Source organism: Arachis hypogaea, chromosome 20 (genome assembly GCF_003086295.3).
Source record: "Arachis hypogaea cultivar Tifrunner chromosome 20, arahy.Tifrunner.gnm2.J5K5, whole genome shotgun sequence".
Lineage (NCBI taxonomy): Eukaryota > Viridiplantae > Streptophyta > Magnoliopsida > Fabales > Fabaceae > Arachis > Arachis hypogaea.
Genome location: NC_092055.1, coordinates 135,783,548 through 135,801,862, shown reverse-complemented (window position 1 = coordinate 135,801,862; position 18,315 = coordinate 135,783,548). Strand labels below are relative to the sequence as shown.

General features: G+C 34.4%; 1 protein-coding gene across 4 annotated transcripts; it reads left to right on the top strand.

Moving 5' to 3' along the window:
• Window positions 1-5,323: 5,323 nt before the first annotated feature.
• On the top strand, window positions 5,324-16,866 carry LOC112784620 (uncharacterized mitochondrial protein AtMg00810). 4 transcript variants are annotated; one of them, XM_025827889.3, is made up of 2 exons: window positions 5,324-6,101; window positions 15,883-16,866. In XM_025827889.3, the coding sequence occupies exons 1-2, from the start codon at window positions 5,618-5,620 to the stop codon at window positions 16,761-16,763; spliced, it is 1,365 nt and encodes a 454-aa protein (XP_025683674.1). In that variant the 5' UTR covers window positions 5,324-5,617; the 3' UTR covers window positions 16,764-16,866. The 4 variants fall into 4 exon arrangements, with proteins under 4 accessions (XP_025683674.1, XP_072086405.1, XP_072086407.1 ...); XM_072230304.1 differs by lacking the exon at window positions 15,883-16,866 and adding an exon at window positions 9,153-12,137 and having other exon boundaries at window positions 5,545-6,101; XM_072230306.1 differs by lacking the exons at window positions 5,324-6,101; window positions 15,883-16,866 and adding exons at window positions 9,700-9,891; window positions 10,228-12,137.
• Window positions 16,867-18,315: the final 1,449 nt, after the last annotated feature.

Below are 18,315 nucleotides of genomic sequence, written 5' to 3'. Positions count from 1 at the left end.
ATTAATGTTTTTATCACCAAAATTAACTACAAATCTGATTGATGTAAAATTGATTTCGGCATCTTTTTCTAGATTGTCTCTGCCATGTGCTTCATCCTAAACCAGCAAAAGATTAAAAGGTTTCAAGAGGAAGTATACTGTCTCCCCCCTGATATTGTGGTAAGGGTTGCTTCACCAAATTTTGGGTGTATTTTCTGCATTCTTTCGGGTGTATTTTCTGTCTTATATTGAGTGTATTTAATGTGTTCATTTGGGTGTATTTTCTTTGTTAAATTGGGTGTAAGTTGTTTATTCATTTGGGTGTATTTTTTGGATTCGTTTGGGTGTATTTTCTGTATTCATTTTGTGGTTCGCAATTTTTGCAGAACATGGCCCTTGGAAATCATCCACAGGGGGTATTCTTACAGTCTAAAAACAATAAGCCGTTCAGGGTGGAAGACTACCCAATGTTTATACCCTTCTTGGACCTTAAAAAATTAGCAACCCATCGTTATGTAAGTTTTCATTTCTAAAACTTCTTATTACCATTTTTTACTTATGTGCCAAATAAACTAAAACAGTGTTCAATCTGAACATATTTCAGATTTTTGCACCTGTTTGTCATTCACAACATTGGTAGTTATGGTTGGCTGATACAAGAAAGAGAAAATTTTATATAGTCGACCCATATCACACGAAATCTCCCTCCGATGAGAGAACTGCGCTGAATACATTCGTTATAAGTTAGTTCTGTGTTCCGTATTTTAATAGTTGGGTGTATTTCTGTTCAATATAAGGTGTAACTTTGTGCTCCTTTGGGTGTATCCATTTATTGAATTTATTCATGTATTACTGATTTGTTTTCTATTTTAAGGGATATGTAATTTTACGAATTAAAGTATATGCTGGGGGCACCTCTGAAATCAAGGGACAAAGACAAGGAAATTGTACCACTATACCTTCACATCTCGGGCCAAAAGACAAGGTATAAATCTTTCACTCTGAAAATGAAACTTTCCTATATGTAATTTGTAATTTATTTTTTAGTTTTCAGCTATGACTGTGCTATCTACATAATGAAGTGGCTTGAGATATTTTAGCCCGCAAACATTAAAAGGAGGAAGTATGAGTGGGAAAATTGGACCTAGGTAAATATGTTTAAAACTAAATAACTCTGTATTACATTACTCAATTAACATGGTTGGTTAAATAAAATATTCTTTTTAACTGTAGCACGAGGTGGACCACTTTAGAGTGGAATATGCTTCCCAGATTCTATTCCATGACATGAACCTAGACAAAGCTGAAGCCATTAGGGGAAGTAATGCAATAAGACTGTCCAAGCCATCCTCATTGTTATTGAGTCCATATTGTCAGATAGATTCTAAGGATATTGACACTGATTAATGTAAATGTTATATAGTCTTGTAACAAATTGAACACATGCTGTAAAAAATTTTCAATTATAATCCAGTTTATTGTAAAATTTCTTTCAATAATTAAACTCTCTCTGCTGTATTCAAAATGTCTGAATTACAGGTACTATAATATGAAAAAAAATATCAAACTAAATATACACCCATAACCTGCCATTTTTTACACCCAAAGAAAGTTGAATATACACCCAAAAATCTATCCCCCTGATGCTTTATCCCTAAAATTTTGAACCCTAAACCCTTAAAACCTAACCCCTAACCCGTAAACCCTAAACCCTAAAACCCTAAACCCTAAAACCCTAAACCCTAATACCTAAAACCCTTAAACCGTTGTTAAAAAAAACAAACAGTATTTTATAACATAAAAACAAGGTTTTGAAGTATATATATATATATATATATATATATATATATATATATATATATATGTGTGTGTGTGTGTGTGTGTGTGTGTGTGTGTGTGTGTGTGTAAAATATGAAATATAAGAAAATTCAGAAATACACCCAAACAAACAGTGCTTTTACACCCATATTTTGTAACTATACACCCAAAGAGTTATCCGTTGCTGCTGGTATCCTGAACTGATAATTCATAACACTTCTTTTGAATGCACCACTGATGCAGCATCAAAGAGGTTTAACTGAATATAACAAACTCACATATTAGCTAAACTATTAACGAGAAAAATAAACTCAATCACCACATATTTAAAGATCACTTTTACCTCATTTAAACCTTTCGTTTTCTTCTTCTTTGTGGCATTTGCAATCTGTTTGTCCAACTTTGAACCTAGCCTATTTTTTGGACGTCCTCTTGTTCAAATCCTTGGAGGGCTTTGAAGCTCGTTAACGGATTCCAAGTTGGCGTCTTCGTGAGATAAAAAAGATGTGCCCTTCCTTTTGGCTTTCAATGATTCCATCTCAACCATGACGTTATCGTACGCACGGTGCAGAATTGCAGTCAGCTCTTCCGATTCTGATGTAAATTTGCAAATATTTTGCGAACAAAAAACTAATTGGTCAAACCTCTTGCTTCTTGGCTCCAACAGTGGCTCGTCGTGGCTTCTCTTGATGTGTGTGTGTGTCACCTCTTTAACCTTATTGTTCCATCGTTTCAGTATATATCTAGGTGACACTTGGCTTACTCGTTCAAAGCTTAACACGCTTAGTGCGTGACAGCACAATATCCCTCTTGACTCGAATAATAAGCATTGACATTTTACCTCAGCTGCTACTGAGTCGTAAGTAACCACAAACTTGTTGAATATTGAGCTGAAAACCTGTTCTCCAACTTCATATACTGAATAGCCTAGAGCGAAATTTGTTAATCTAGTGATGCAATTCGCCTTTCCTCTGAATTGTGCTTGGACTTCCCTAAACTTTTGATGAGTGTACACATCTTGAAACTGAGCTTCAATGGAGGATTTGGTTGCACACGGTATGACCGTATGAAAATCTGCAGCATCTGATTCTCTCTCTGCTTGCTCCCTGCTTCCGAGGCAATTATCGTATTGTTTGACAAATTGAATAAGCGAGTTGTTCCGGGTAATAAACTTGTTAAAAAATGAATGCATGCTCTCGCTTTTTTATGTGTTTCTCATCTCTGCCCAGAAGTGGTGATCCAGATAGATTGAAACCCATATATGACAGTCTTCATAGAGATCTGCAGAATACACCCGAACACAGACTATAAATACACCCGAAAAAAATTCAATTTACACATCTGCTGCATATTTTAAACAAACATTACCTGAAAGCCACTTGTTGTCCACAAGACCAAAATTCAGCAGAAAATCATTCTAATTCCTATCAAATGAGTCTTTACTATGAGAGTTCCAAACAACTTGGCTCATTTCTTGTTCAATTTCTACATGTCCCTTGTACCCGTTTAATTTGCTTGGAATCTTCTTCATGATGTGCCAAATACACCAACGGTGAATTGTTGTTGGCATACAAGCCTCTAAAGCCCTTTTCATTGATGCGCATTGATCGGTGAGAAATCCTTTCGGAGCATTTCCTCCCATGCAACGAAGCCAACATTGAAATAACCATTTGAATGATTCAATTTCTTCGTTTTTCATCAAAGAGCATCCAAGAAGTATTGACTGACCGTGGTAATTCACCCCGACAAAAGAACCACAAACCAAATTATACCTGAAACAAATTACAATAGTGCAGAATGAAAAATCATTACGTACACCCAACAAATGCTTTGTATACACCCAAAAAAACCCAATATACACCTCTGTGGCAGATTCATAAAAAACATTAATTTAGCATCATAAACAGGGACAGTTTATTACCTGTTTGTATTGTAGGTAGTGTCAAATAAAATAACATTTCTGAAATACTCAAAGGCAGCTCTGCTTCTTGCATCGGCCCAAAAAGTCAGCTTAATCGATTGATCCTCCTCGAGTTCAAACTCAAAAAAGAAATTATGATTCTTCTCTTTCATTCTTAACAAATATTTTCCAAATTCCTTTGCATCTTCTTGTTCAGAAACATTATGCACTTCTCTCGTAATGTAATTCCTCGCATCCTTTTCAATAAAATTTAACTCGCGGTGACCCCTGGCAGCCGCAACAAATGATTGGTAAGTTTTGCTTAGTCTAATACCAGCTTCTTCGTTATTCTCTATTGTACGACGAATGGACATGCTTAGTTCCCTGTGCTGTTTGAGCATCTCTGCTTTACTTGGACAGCAAGGGTGTGAATGATCCAGCACAACATTTGAAATGATCCAAGCACCAACATCCTTCAATGTGTGTATATAAATTCTTGCAGGACAGTTTAAACCGGCTGTCGAATTTGTCTTCTCGGTCGGAGATATTTTAGATTTCTATTTTCCCTCTCTGCTACATGTAATCAATTGATTCTTAATCTCGTTTTCCTTCCTATTTGTGCTCCGAACTCTTGTAGAAAAACCTGCAGCCTTGGCGTAGTTCCTGTAAAATTTTCCAGCATCTTCAAGGGTGGTAAAGGTCATTCTAACCTTCGGAACAAACTGGTCATCAACAACAGAGAGAGACTGCAGAATACACCATGTCAAAAACTAAAAATACACCCAATCATGTTTGATCTAATACACCCGAACGACAACAACTAAACTAAAATAACAAAAAAAGCCATAAACTGTAAATACACAGGCTGCAGAATACACCATGTCAAAAACTAAAAATACACTCAATCATGTCTGATATAATACACCCGAACGACAACAACTCAACTAAAATAACAAAAAATCCATAAACTGTAAATACACCCACACTTCTCCCAAAAATACACCCAAAAAATTCTGATCTACACCCGAGCGTCTGCTATAAATTACAGATAATTAATCAAAACTAATACTTAGATTCAATCAACAGATTTATGTTCACGCGTTAATTTCACAGTCAATGTTCACGAATTATTCAGCTACACAATGCTATACAAATAACTGCAACAAAATTCAGAGTAATCGTATGTGAATCAAACCTCAGGAACTTCGTTAGATTTAAATTCATAATCCACTTCGTCCTGATTCAGCTGACAATCTGAACTTGAATCATCTATTATCTTTAAAACGAGTTCAAATTTTGATTTCAGAAACCAGAAAATCGAAAGAAAATGAAGCTAGAGTTACAGAGAGAGGAACTAACGTTAATAACGAAGAACAAACCAGTGAGAAAGGAGGAGAAAAGAACGATCGAAAAAGCAGGGGTAGACGCGCGAGAAGAAGGAGAACAAATTTAAAAAGAAGGAGAACGAAGAAGGAAACAAATCTTTTAAATTTTGTAGTTATATATACACAGAATCTTTATATAGCGCGTGTAAGGGACGTAACACTTGCAGCACGTTTTGGGGATTAATGGTTAATTAACTTGTAATGCTTACAAGTCCTAATCGCTTGTATGGAGAACTTTTCTGTAAAATTAATTGATTTATTAAAATATTAGTTAGATATGGTGTTGGTTATTTTAGATTTTTTTTATATTAAAATAATAATAAAAGAGGATAGACTTAGAGAGTGTGGCTGAGTGAAATACTGACCACACGTCCGCACATTCCTTGGAAAAATCTAAAAAATCTCCGTACACCAAGGAATACATAGCTACATCTAAAACAGTAAAACCGAATGATAAATAAAGAACGGCAGAATAATCAAACTGATTGTCATTTGAACACAAAATTAAAAGTGAAAAAATAAATAAATAATCATCATGATGAGCACCCCAACAGTGCTAGTTCTACCAGCTCCAGGTCAAGGGCATGTAAACCCCATGATGATCCTTTCACATAAGCTGGTTGATCATGGATGCCATGTCATCTTTGTCAACTCAGATTTCACCCATAAGAGAGTAGTGAGATCCATGGAGAACAACAATGGATCATCTTCAACAATAAAATTGGTGGCAATCCCAGATGGGTTGGGACCTGACCATGACAGAGTCAATCTAGGAGAGTTATGTGACTCCATGTCGAGGACCATGCCTTCAGAGCTTGAGAAGCTGATAGAAGATCTTCAATTGAATGAGGGCATTAAAGTAACTTGCGTTGTTGCTGATGTGTTCATGGGTTGGGCTTTGGAAGTTGCAAGGAAAGTGGGAATCAAAGGTGCATTCTTTTGGCCTGCGGCAGCATCAGTGTTTGTGTTGCAGTATAACGCCTCCAACCTTGTTGCTGATGCCATCTTAGACTCTGATGGTAATTTGATATTAATTGACATGTCACTAACTTCGTTTAGATTATATATATAAACTAGTATTTTTATCCGTAATTAAAATGAATATAAATATTTTAAGATTACGTCGATTTTATTTTGATATTATAGATTATACCATAAAAGATTTATAAAATTAAACTACTTTTATAAAAAGATTGTATGTGACAAAAAAATTAAGTAATAAGATTTTTAGTTATTATTTTCATGTGAAAGAGTTTAATTTATTACTAATAATTAATTTTAATATTCGTTATCTAAAATTTGAAACAATTTAACTTATGGGTAATGCTAGATAGACAAAAAAAAAAAAACAGCCAGAACTTGCCTTATTTAATATTAATTAATTATCGCAACAATTAATGAATGTTAAATAAGGCAAGTTATGGCTGTTTTTGGCTGATTTTCTTTGGTTACCAAACATTTCCGTTAACTTATATACTTTTGATTAGATGTTAAGTCTGTTGCACAAATAAAAATAATTAATTTTTATGCTTGTTATTTAAAAATAAAATTTTTTCTCTCTATGTATATAAAATATAATTAGATATTAGAATAAAAAAATTATATTGATAGTTATAAAATTAACTCAAACTTATTTTCTTTTAAATAATTGAATCTTGATTTTAACTTTTAATCATAACATTTGTATTCTCTCCAAATTATATTTAATAAATATTTAAAAGAAGAGAAATAAAAATATAAATTAAAAAGATAAGTAGTGAAAATTTAAAACTAAATAAAAAACTAAAAAATATGTATATAATAATAATATTTTTATTTGAATTATATTATTTTGTTAATTTTATTTTTGTAGAACAAAAAGATAAAAAAAATAGAGAATGAGAGAAAAATGAGAGAAAGATAAAGATGAACATTGAGAGAAGGAGCTTGTTAATTTTGAAAGAAAAAATTTATTTTAATTATAATAAAAAAATATCAGGTGATATATTTTGATTTCTCAATTTACTAATTTAAAATATAAATTTTAAATTATATATAAAGTGGGAAGGACAGAGAGAAATAGAAAAAAGAAGACAGATAGATGAGAGAATTTAAGAAGAAAATTTATTAATTTTGGAAGAAAATATTTCTTCTCAATTTTAATAAAAGAGTGTCATGTAAGACATTTGATTATTAAATTAGATAATAATATATAAATATATAATAAATTATTTATAGAATGAGAACGGTAGAGAGAAATAGAAAAAAAAGGAGAGAGGTAACTGAGAGAATTTAATAAGGAAGTTTATTAATTTTGAAAAAAAATATTTTCTTTTAAGTTTAATAAAAGTGTCATGTGACACATTTTGTTATTAAATTAGATAGTAATATATAATATAGTATAATATATAATATAGTTATATTTTAATTTTAATTTTAATACAATTAAAGAATGTCATATTGCATATTTTGATTGTCAAATTTATAATTAGTCATTGAAGGAATGAGAAGGATAGATAAAAGAAGAGGGAGGAAGGGAGAATTCTTTATTTTGGAGAGAAAGATTTGATTTCAATTATAATGAGAGAATGATATGTGACACATTTTAGTTGTAAATTAATAGAGAAGAGAAAAAACTGTTTAATTTAAAAAAAATTGATTTTAATTATAATGAAAGTTGTTAGAGAATCATTAGATCAATTAGTATCGTTTATATTTATATAGCATATCTGTATATTAATTGTAGGATTCTATGCCTTTATTACTTTGATTCATTTAACACCTATAAATACTCTTTGTATATTGTACTTTTCATCAGACCGAAATATACACAAAACACTTTCTTTAGTTTGGTCTCTTGTTTCTAACATGGTATCAAGAGCTTAGGGTAAATTTTTTTTTCCAGAAATAATTGCTTTCTAGCTCGTTTTTTTGTTTCTTCCGGCAGTACTTTGCCCTCACTTTTCGAGTCTCTTCCGACGCTTTGGTTCGTCACCGCCGCCACCCTCTCCTTCTCCTCGTTGCAAGCTTTCCAACGCCACCGGAATCATCGCCGGAAGACACCGGACGTGCCGCCACGCGCCGCCCAAAGTTGCCTGTCCCGTTCAGCCGTTCTCCTTCCAGACACCTCCAGCGCCGTTGGATCAGCTCCTCAGATCCACGGCTCCGCTTCTGCCACGTGTCACACTGCTACTCTCTCAACCCGATATTGACCCGCGCTCCCGACCCGCTCCGCTCCTCTGCACGCGTGTCACCCCGCCCAGTCAGCCCTGATGTGTCCTGCTCGTCCAATCTCGTAGCGCCACGTGTTCCTTCGTGCTGACGTGGCAGCTGACGTGTCCTCCGACGTGGCAGCTAACGTGGCAGACAATGGGACCCTCTCTAAGATTTTTTTTGGTGAGCTCTTTCCGATTTTGCACTCCGATTTCTCATTTTCTGCTCCGAAATTGCCGTTTTCTCTCCTCTCTTTGATCTTTGTGACTACTATCATGGAAAAGTCAGATGTTTTTGCTACCACCGACAGAAAAGATAAATTCTGTCGAAACTGTAACCGTTCTGGGCACCTATTCCCCGACTGTCCTTCTGTTGAATGTCGCACATGCCACCAGAAAGGTCATATTAGCTACCATTGTTTATAGCTGTTCTGCCGTTACTGCAAGCTCTCGGGACATTTAATTACTGTCTGTCCTACTCGCCCACCACGTCCTGATCCACTCAACTTGTCTCCTGTCTCTCTATCTGATATTTCATCTCTTCTTCAGTGTCTTCTCTCCATTTCTGGTAATACCCCTGCTGCTTTTTCGACCCCTCCAGGTAATTCTAAATGGTACTTTGACTCGAGTTGCTTTAATCACCTGTCTCCATTGCGTAATATTTTCTTGTCCATGTCTACCACTACAAATGGACCTTCTGTCAATACTGCAAATGGCTCCCTCTTGCACACAACACACAAGGGTTCTATATCCCAGTCAACTCTTAATCTTCCTGATACTTATTATATTCCCAAATTAAACTTCAATCTTTTTTCTGTTGGTCAACTTGTTGATCTGAGTTTTGAAGCCACTTTTACCATTTCTGGTTGTCGTGTACAGGATTCTCGGACGGGACAAATCATCGGGACTGGACATAAGGTCGGAAGGTTGTTTGAACTCGAGAATCTTCATATTCCTCATGTACCAAATCTCTGTGCTGCTTCTTCTCCCTCTACCCTTCACTTATGGCATCAACGTCTTGCCCACACCTCCTTAGGAAAACTGCGTCCTCTTGTGTCTCAGGGTGTTTTAGGTTAGGTTCCATATGAATCTTTTAATTGCATTTCTTGCCAAACTGTCAAACAACCTGCTTTATCTTTTCACAATAATTCATCTCTTGCTTGCTCTCCTTTTGATCTCATTCACCCTGATGTTTGGGGCCCCGCTCCCACTGCCTCTATGGGCGGCGCTCGATACTTTGTCGTTTTTATTAATGATTATTCCCGTTTTACTTGGGTTTATTTGATGACTAATCGCCATGAGTTACCTCAGATCTATATCAACTTTGATACTATGATTAAAACTCAGTTTTCTAATGTCATTAAGGTTTTTCGACGTGATAATGCTATAGAATACCGTGATTCCAAACTCTTAACCTTTCTTGCAGAACAGGGTACTTTATCTGAGTTTTCTTATCCTGATACGTCTCAACAAAATGGTAGAGCTGAACGCAAACACCGTCACATTCTTGACTCCGTCCGTGCAATGCTCCTTTCTTCTTCGTGTTCTGAGCATACTTGGGGTGAAGCTGTTCTTACTGCTGTTCATGTTATCAATAGACTCCATTCTTCTGTTCTTGGTAATGTTACTCCCTTTGAGCGTCTTTATCATACCTCCCCATATTATAGTTCTCTTCGAGTTTTTAGTTGTGTATATTTTGTTCTTCTTCAGCCTCATGAACATAGTAAACTTGAACCTCGGGCTCGTATGTGTTGTTTCCTTGGTTATGGCACTGAACACAAGGGTTATCGTTGTTGGGATCCTCTCTCCAAACATATTCGTATATCTCGTCATGTTGTCTTATAGGAGCACCACATGTTTTCTCGATTCTCATCCTTTGAGTCCATTCCTACTACTCAGTCACCTTTGTTTACTAACCCCAATATTGATCTTTTTTCTAGTGATGATTCTACAGATTCTATCTCGCGTGACCTTCCACAGCCTCCTGTTCTTCCACCTTCTCTATCTCCCGATAATTCTAGACCGGACGATGATCCTGCTCCTACCATTATGCCTCCTCCTCCCGCTCGTTCTTCTAGGGTAAGGAATCCACCTCCTCATCTTCTTGATTACCATTACTTTTCTACTATCCTTCATCAACATGAACTTAAGTCATTCAGAGAAGCCTCCTCAAACCCAAATTGGCAACAAGTAATGTAGGAAGAAATACAGGCACTTGAAAAAGCACACACTTGGGATTTGGTTGATCCTCCTTCTGATCAGGAAGTTGTGGGCAGTAGATGTGTATACAAGATCAAGACTCGCTTTGATGGCTCTATTGACTGTTATAAGGCCCGCTTGGTTGCTCAAGGTTGTACGCAAGAGTATGGTATTGATTATGAAGGGACTTTTGCTCATGTCGCTCGTCTTACGTCTGTTAGAGCTCTTCTTGCCATTGCCGCAGTTAAAAAATGGTCTCTCAGTCAGATGGATGTGAAGAATGCATTTCTTAATGGGGATTTGAAAAAGAAAGTCTATATGAAACCACCTTCTGGATATCCTTGTCTTTCTAGTAAGGTTTGTCTCCTTCGCAAGGTACTTTATAGACTTAAGCAAGCTCCTCGTGAATGGTTTGACAAGTTCAGCACTACCATATGCAGTCTTGGTTTTACTTCTAGCCCTTATGAGAATGCCCTCTTCATTCGTAAAAGCGAACGTGGAGTTGTTCTTCTACTTTTGTATGTTGATGACATGATCATTACTGGAGATGATGTTGATGGTATCTCTGATCTCAAGGCCTCACTTCACCATACCTTTGAGATGAAAGATCTTGGTTCTCTCAGCTATTTTCTTGGTCTCGAGGTCATCTCCACCGATGATGGCATCTATCTCTCTCAGACTAAGTATGCTTCAGATCTTCTTGCTCGCGCTGGGATTACAGATAGTCGCACTGAGTCTACTCCTCTTGAGCCTAATGTTCGATTTACCCCTATGGATGGCACTGTTTTGGATAATCTGACTCTCTATCGACAGTTAGTTGGAGGTCTCGTCTACTTGACTATCACCCAACCAGACATCGCCTATCCGGTTCATGTACTTAGCCAGTTCTTGTCAGCTCCTCGTACTACTCACTATGCGGCAGTTCTTTGCATTCTTCGCTACATCAAAGGCACTCTATTTCATGGCCTTTATTTTTCTGCCCATTCCTCTTTGTCTCTTCAGGCTTACTCTGATGCTGATTGGGCTGGTGATCCTACTGATCGTCCTTCTACTACTGGTTACTGTTTGTTTCTTGGCGACGCTCTCATTTCTTGGCGTGCTAAGAAGCAAACGTTCATTGCTCGCTCAAGCACAGAAGCTGAATACCGTGCCCTCGCTAACACCACTGCTGAGGTTATCTCGGTTCGTTGGCTCCTCCAAGATCTGGGTGCTCCTCAGTCGTCTCCTACTGATGTTTTTTGTGATAACCGCAGTGCTATTCAGATTGCACATAATGATGTGTTTCATGAACGCACCAAACACATTGAAATTGATTGTCACTTTGTTCGGCAACGTATCCTTACTGATGTTGTTCGTCTCATTGCTATTGGAACACTGGATCAGACTGCTGATATCTTCACGAAAGTTCATCACCCGACTCGTTTCCGGACTTTGTTATCCAAACTCAAGCTCGTATTCTTAACTCCCACTTGAGTTTGAGGAGGGATTTAGAGAATCATTAGAATCAATTTAGATCAATTAGTCTCGTTTATATTTATATAGTATATCTGTATATTAATTGTAGGATTCTATACCTTTATTATTTTGATTCATTTAGCACCTATAAATACCCCTTGTATATTGTACTTTTCATCAGACCAAAATATACAAAAAATACTTTTTTTAGTTTGGCCTCTTGTTTCTAACAAAAGTAAAATTAGTAAAAATAAGTGTAGAACCTTTTAATTTTAGAGAGAATAATTTAATTTTAATTATAATAAAAAAATAATATGTAACATATTTTAATTATAAAATTAATAATATATAATAAATATAATAGATGCGCTATAGTACTACATACTCCTATATACTTCTATCAGAGTCCACTGCTAAATATAGTAGACATGTAGATTTCTTAACAATAGATCTGAAGTTAGAATTTGAAAATAAGGGTGAGAGGTCCTGAATAGAATTTCTCATTTTCTTTTTACGATTAATCAGCAATATATAAAAATGAGTTAAAAATATTAAATTATTAGATTTATTAGGTATTTAAAAACTTCTTAAAATTCAATTTTCATAAAAATTAAATTTAATTTCAAAAACAAAAATAATTAAATTAGTTTAGATAGAATTTAATTTAAAAAAATCTCTTAGAATTTAATTTTCTTTATTTTAATTTCAGTGTTTGAAACAAATAAATTAATTTAGATGAAATTTAATTCAATTCTATTGTTTTCTCTCAAAATCAATTCCAACGCAAATAGATCTAATTTGGAATTTTATTTTCATTAGGATTTTATTTAAAACTTAAAATATCTAAAATGTTCTTATAAAGGGTAAGTACGATTTTGGTCCCTAAAGTTTAGTGCCAGAATCGAAACCGTTCCTCATCTAATTTTGGATATAAAATCGTCCTTAACGTTTTTTTTCGTATTAAAATCGTCCTTTTTATTTTTTTTTTGGACAAAAATACCTTCACCACTACCAACATAATTACTTCCTCCACCATCACCACCACCAACACCAACACCACCGCCACAACTTCCACCAACACCACCACCAGCACTACCAGCACCACCAGCACCACCACCAACGCCGCCGCCATCCCCCTCCCCCTCCCTGCCTCCCCTCCCCCCTGTCCCCTTCCCCTTCCCCCTCCCTGCCTCCCCCCTAAACCCCTTCCCCTTCCCCCTCCCCCTCCCTACCTCCCCTCCCCCCTCCCCGTCTTCCCCGCGTCACCCCCCTCCCGTCTTCCCTTCCCAGCACCCCCACCCCACCCCGCGTCACCCCCCCTCCCCGTCTTCCCTTCCCCCCACCCTGCGTCACCCCCTCCCCGTTTTCCCTTCCCCCCACCCCGTGGTCACCCCTCCCTCTCCGTCTCCCCTTCCCAGCACCCCCACCCCGCGTCACCCCCCCCCTCCCCGCCTCCCCTTCCCCCCATCCCCAAACAGAAACAGAAACAGAGAAACAGAAACTCAAGTAATAAATTAACAAATTCAAGTACACAGCCAAATCAACAGAGGAGCATGCATGAACGGTTGAGAGGCAGCGGCGGGGCGGAGAGGCAGTGGCGGGACGGCGAGACGGCGGCTTCCCTTCCCCCTTCATCGTCATCATCATCAGAGTTTTGGAGGAGGCGGCGGCGACGATGAGGTCACGGCGGCGACGACGGAGGCTCCCTGGCGCCGTCCCCCTCCCCCCTTCCCCCTTCCCCCTCCCCTTCCCTCTCCCCCTTCGTATACCCTTTTCTTCCCCCCACCCCCCAACGCGTTTTTACGCGTTTTTTTTTTAATTTTATAATTTTTATTATTAAAATAAGATAGGGGTAGTTTAGAAATAAAACAAAAAAATTTATTGAAAAGGACGATTTTAATACGAAAAAAAACGTTAAGGACGATTTTATATCCAAAATTAGATGAGGGACGGTTTCGATTCTGGCACTAAACTTTAGGGACCAAAATCGTACTTACCCCTTCTTATAATCTAATTACTTCTTAATTTTTTTCACTCATTTTCTCTAAGTGTCTTCCATCTTTTAACACATACTTTTTCTTCTTTCACCACCTTTGTTTCCTTTTTTTCCCTTTTTTTCAACTCAATATAATAAATACCTTTGTTTTGAAAGGTCTACTATGTAGATCTAAAAGAAATATCCACACGTATAATTTTGACGTGTTTAACTTAGATTAATAACACCAATCATTTGTCAATCTGTTACGTCTAAATATTTTAAGTGGAGTTGTGTCAATTATGTCACTAACAAAAAAAGACATAATTTTGTTTTATTTTAATAATATTAATTAGTTGTTATAATTTACTGTTAATAACTAACCTTTTTTTACTTGTTATGTCATTAGAGCACTCAATAAATTAATTCTTAATAGTTCATGGTTATTTTTTTGTTGTTAGTTTATCATTGAAATCAACTATCGAGAATTATTTTATTTTTTTTAATTAATAACAATGCTTTTTAAGTTTAATATTTTTAGATTAATCTAATTTTTGTTTTTCTTAAAAAGTGAACAAATTTTAGTTGGAGAAAATTTTAGTTAAAAAATTTAATTTTTTAATTATTTCATATATAATTTAATAAATAAATATATTTATTATTTAAATATGATATTGTATTAATAAAGAATGAAATTGTCCGTTATAAAATTTTAAATTATTTGATAAGCATTTTAAACAACAGAATTATTCAATTCAATTTTATACCATTAGGCTGTAAAAGAATTAGACTAATAACTAAAATATTAACAAAAAATAATAAATTTTGTGGCTCTTGAATTTTTTTTCTTAAAATGATTAAGTTCTTTGTAAATCAATTTGGGTCGGTCGAATAGTTAGCTCACTCATCCACTTAAATAAATATCGAGAGTTCTAATCTCGTCTTGTACATGCAGTAATCCATTAATCAGATAGACCCTTAATAGAAATATCGTGGTAACTAAAAATAAAGTAAATTCTTTGTAATAAAAGTTGAATGTCAGCTGTTAAATCAAGATAAAAAATTTTATTTAATCATTTTTTAGTTGGAATATATAGTAATTGTTATGATGTCTAAAAGTATTTGTCTAATTTACTAAAAAAAATAAAAATTAATATTTAATTTTAAAAGTATAAAAATAAAAAATTATTTAATCATTTTTTGGTTAGAATATATAGTGATTACTATATTATCTAAAAGTATTTGTTTAACTTACTAAAATGACTAAAAATTAATATTTAATTTTAAAGTGTAAAAGTAAAAAAATTTATTTAATTATTTTTTGGTTAGAATATATAATAATTATTATAGTGTCTAAAAATATTTTTTTAACTTATTCAAAAGTTAAAAATTAATATTTAATTTTAAAAATATTAAAAATAAATAATTGTTAAATATTTAAAATTTATTATTAAAAAATAAATTAAACAAAAATTAAATACGATATTGTAAAATTTACCGGGATATATATGCAACAAGCATACAGGTTATTAAAAGTCACATCATCATGTTTAAAAAACCAAAAAACTTAACTTTGAAATTATCATTTCCGGTGGTCTTGTATCTAAAACTATTTGTTATACATTTTAAATACTTAGCTTGAACATCAATGTAATATATTTATTCAAACAAAAATATTATTTTTATATTAAAATTAACTATTAAAATTAATTATTATGTATTTATATAAAAATATATATTATTTAATTTATTTTAAATAAATTTTTAATTTTAATATATATTTTATATTAGTTGTTAATTTTAATAATTAATTTTATTATACGTACACCTAATATAGTAAATGTTCAAAATATAAAATGATTCTTTCACTGTTGATATTGATGATGTCGGATTTCTTTCAAAACTTGGTATATATGTAGTGTTGTTGTTATTTAATGGTTAAATTGATAAAGTAAGAGTTTATCTTGTATAAAATCGCAGGACTTCCAATCTCAGAAAAACCATTGTGGTTATCGTCTTACATTCCAACTATGGAAATTAGAGACCTTTGGTGGCTAAATATGTTCGACCCGTTTGTTGGAAAGCAAATGTTTAAGTATATGATGCATTGTCTGCGTAATTCAAATTTGACCGAGTGGTTCCTCTGTAACAGCACACCAGAACTTGAACCTGAAGCATTTTCCTTATTACCAAACATATTATCTCCAATAGGTCCATTATTGACACCTAACAACAACAATACAATATCAGTAGGACAATTCTGGGAAGAAGATATATCTTGCATGAGTTGGTTAGATCAGCAACCTCAATGTTCTGTAGTTTATGTTGCTTTTGGAAGTCACACTCTCTTTAATCAAACACAATTTACAGAACTTGCACTTGCACTTGAACTTACCAATAGACCCTTTCTCTGGGTTGTGCGTCAAGATCCCAATTGCACCAATAAGGTGTCTCTCCCTCCCGAATTTAAGGGTTACAAAGGTAAAATAATTGGATGGGCTCCACAAAAGATGGTGTTAAGCCACCCTGCCATAGCTTGTTTTGTGAGTCATTGCGGTTGGAATTCGACCATAGAAGCTTTGTCTAATGGGGTACCTCTCCTGTGTTGGCCATATTTTGGTGACCAGTTTTTCAATAAGAATTATATTTGTGATGCATTGAAAGTTGGAATGGCATTTGATTCGGATGAAAATGGAATGATCTCACGTGGAAAGATAAAAGAGAAAGTGGATCAGTTGCTTAGTAATGAGAACACAAGATCAAGGTCTCATAAGCTGATGGAAAAACTAAAGCACAACATGGATGAAGGAAGTACTTCTTCAACGAACTTAAGCAGGTTTTTTACTTGGTTGAAAGGATAATTAAGGATTGTCCTTTATTATTCACAATAATTAACGGTTAGCTAGTTGCCTTGTTATGATTATGTGATAATAAGAAAACTGTTCACGAGTTTTTTATGCGACATTGTTGTTAGTATAATAATTCCGTGCATGGTTGTTAAAGTCAGCTATCAAAATCAGTTATCAATATAACATATACGTTAAAATATAAATAAGGTCTATAACAATGGGCAATCCATTCACGCGACTAAGCAAACTAGTGAGTTAACCATTAGACCAATCCAATTTGGTTTCTAAGATTAGCTCTACGGCCACCACTAGTTATCTTGCGCATTCCACCACCCCAATCATCATCATCATCATCATCCTCGAAGTCCCCACTAGCCATGGGTGCAGATCTCCGAACTTTTCTGGGTGTAGGTCGCTTATTAATAAACTTTTGTACAAGACCAGAAAAAATAATATCTTGGCCTTAGGGCCGACCAAAAAAAATAAAAAATAAAATCTTGTGTAAGTAGTTATTTTCATAACAGCATCTTCAATTGAACATAACATTAATAACCCTGAGACAGTGAAATGATTTGATATGTTTCATTTAATATGTTTAATTAAATCATTTAAGATGCACAATATTATTTTCAGATAAAAATATCTTCGTAAAAATAATTATTACTTATATTTTGTGTAGTGAATTAGAGCTTGAATTCCATACGAAAGGAAAATAAAAAATAAAAAAACGCTTATATTCATACTAACAAGTAGCCATTCACATATTTTTTATTTTGTATTAACTTTTTTTTTTAAACTATCTGACCACAAAAGTAGTAGGGTTGATTTATGAAATTTTAAAATGAGCAAACCTGAAGCTTGACTCTTAAATTTTTATTAAAAGAAACAGACTTTGAAAATTAAATTAAAGTCCCATGATGCTTATTAAAATTGAGGTTAAGTACGATTTTAATTTTTAATGTATAAGTTGAAATTTTTTTTTTGTCTCTAATTTGTTTTTTTACATACAAAATCATTTCTAAAATTCGAATTGGTTTTAAAATCGTCTTTCGAGCAAAAAAATACTTTTTAAAAATAATTTTGTCCTTGATAGTTTCTTTTTCTTCATGTTATTCTTGTGAAATTATTTTGTTTTCCTCAAATAACGCACAATGTTTGAGAACACATTTGGTCTTTGAAATGTTTGAGAATTTTAAACTTATAGAAGAAAATGAGAAAAAACTAGTGAATGAACTAGTTTGGTGTACGATATTTAATTTCAGGGACTAAACTTAATTACTTAATCCAAAGTAAAGGATTAATTTGGTGCTTCTACAATGATGACATAGTAGATGACACGTGGACAAATACTGTTGTGACACGTGGCTCAAATGAACAGGTGGCCAAATAGCATTGTGACACGTGACACAATCATCCACATCAGCATGTCATGTGTCACAAGTCAACACATCATCATACCATTACACGTGACCAAACCATGGAATGACATGTGTCACTAACATCCCACGTCATCAAGTCATGTCATCACATCTTTATTGAAAAATGGGTCAAGGACTAACGTGAT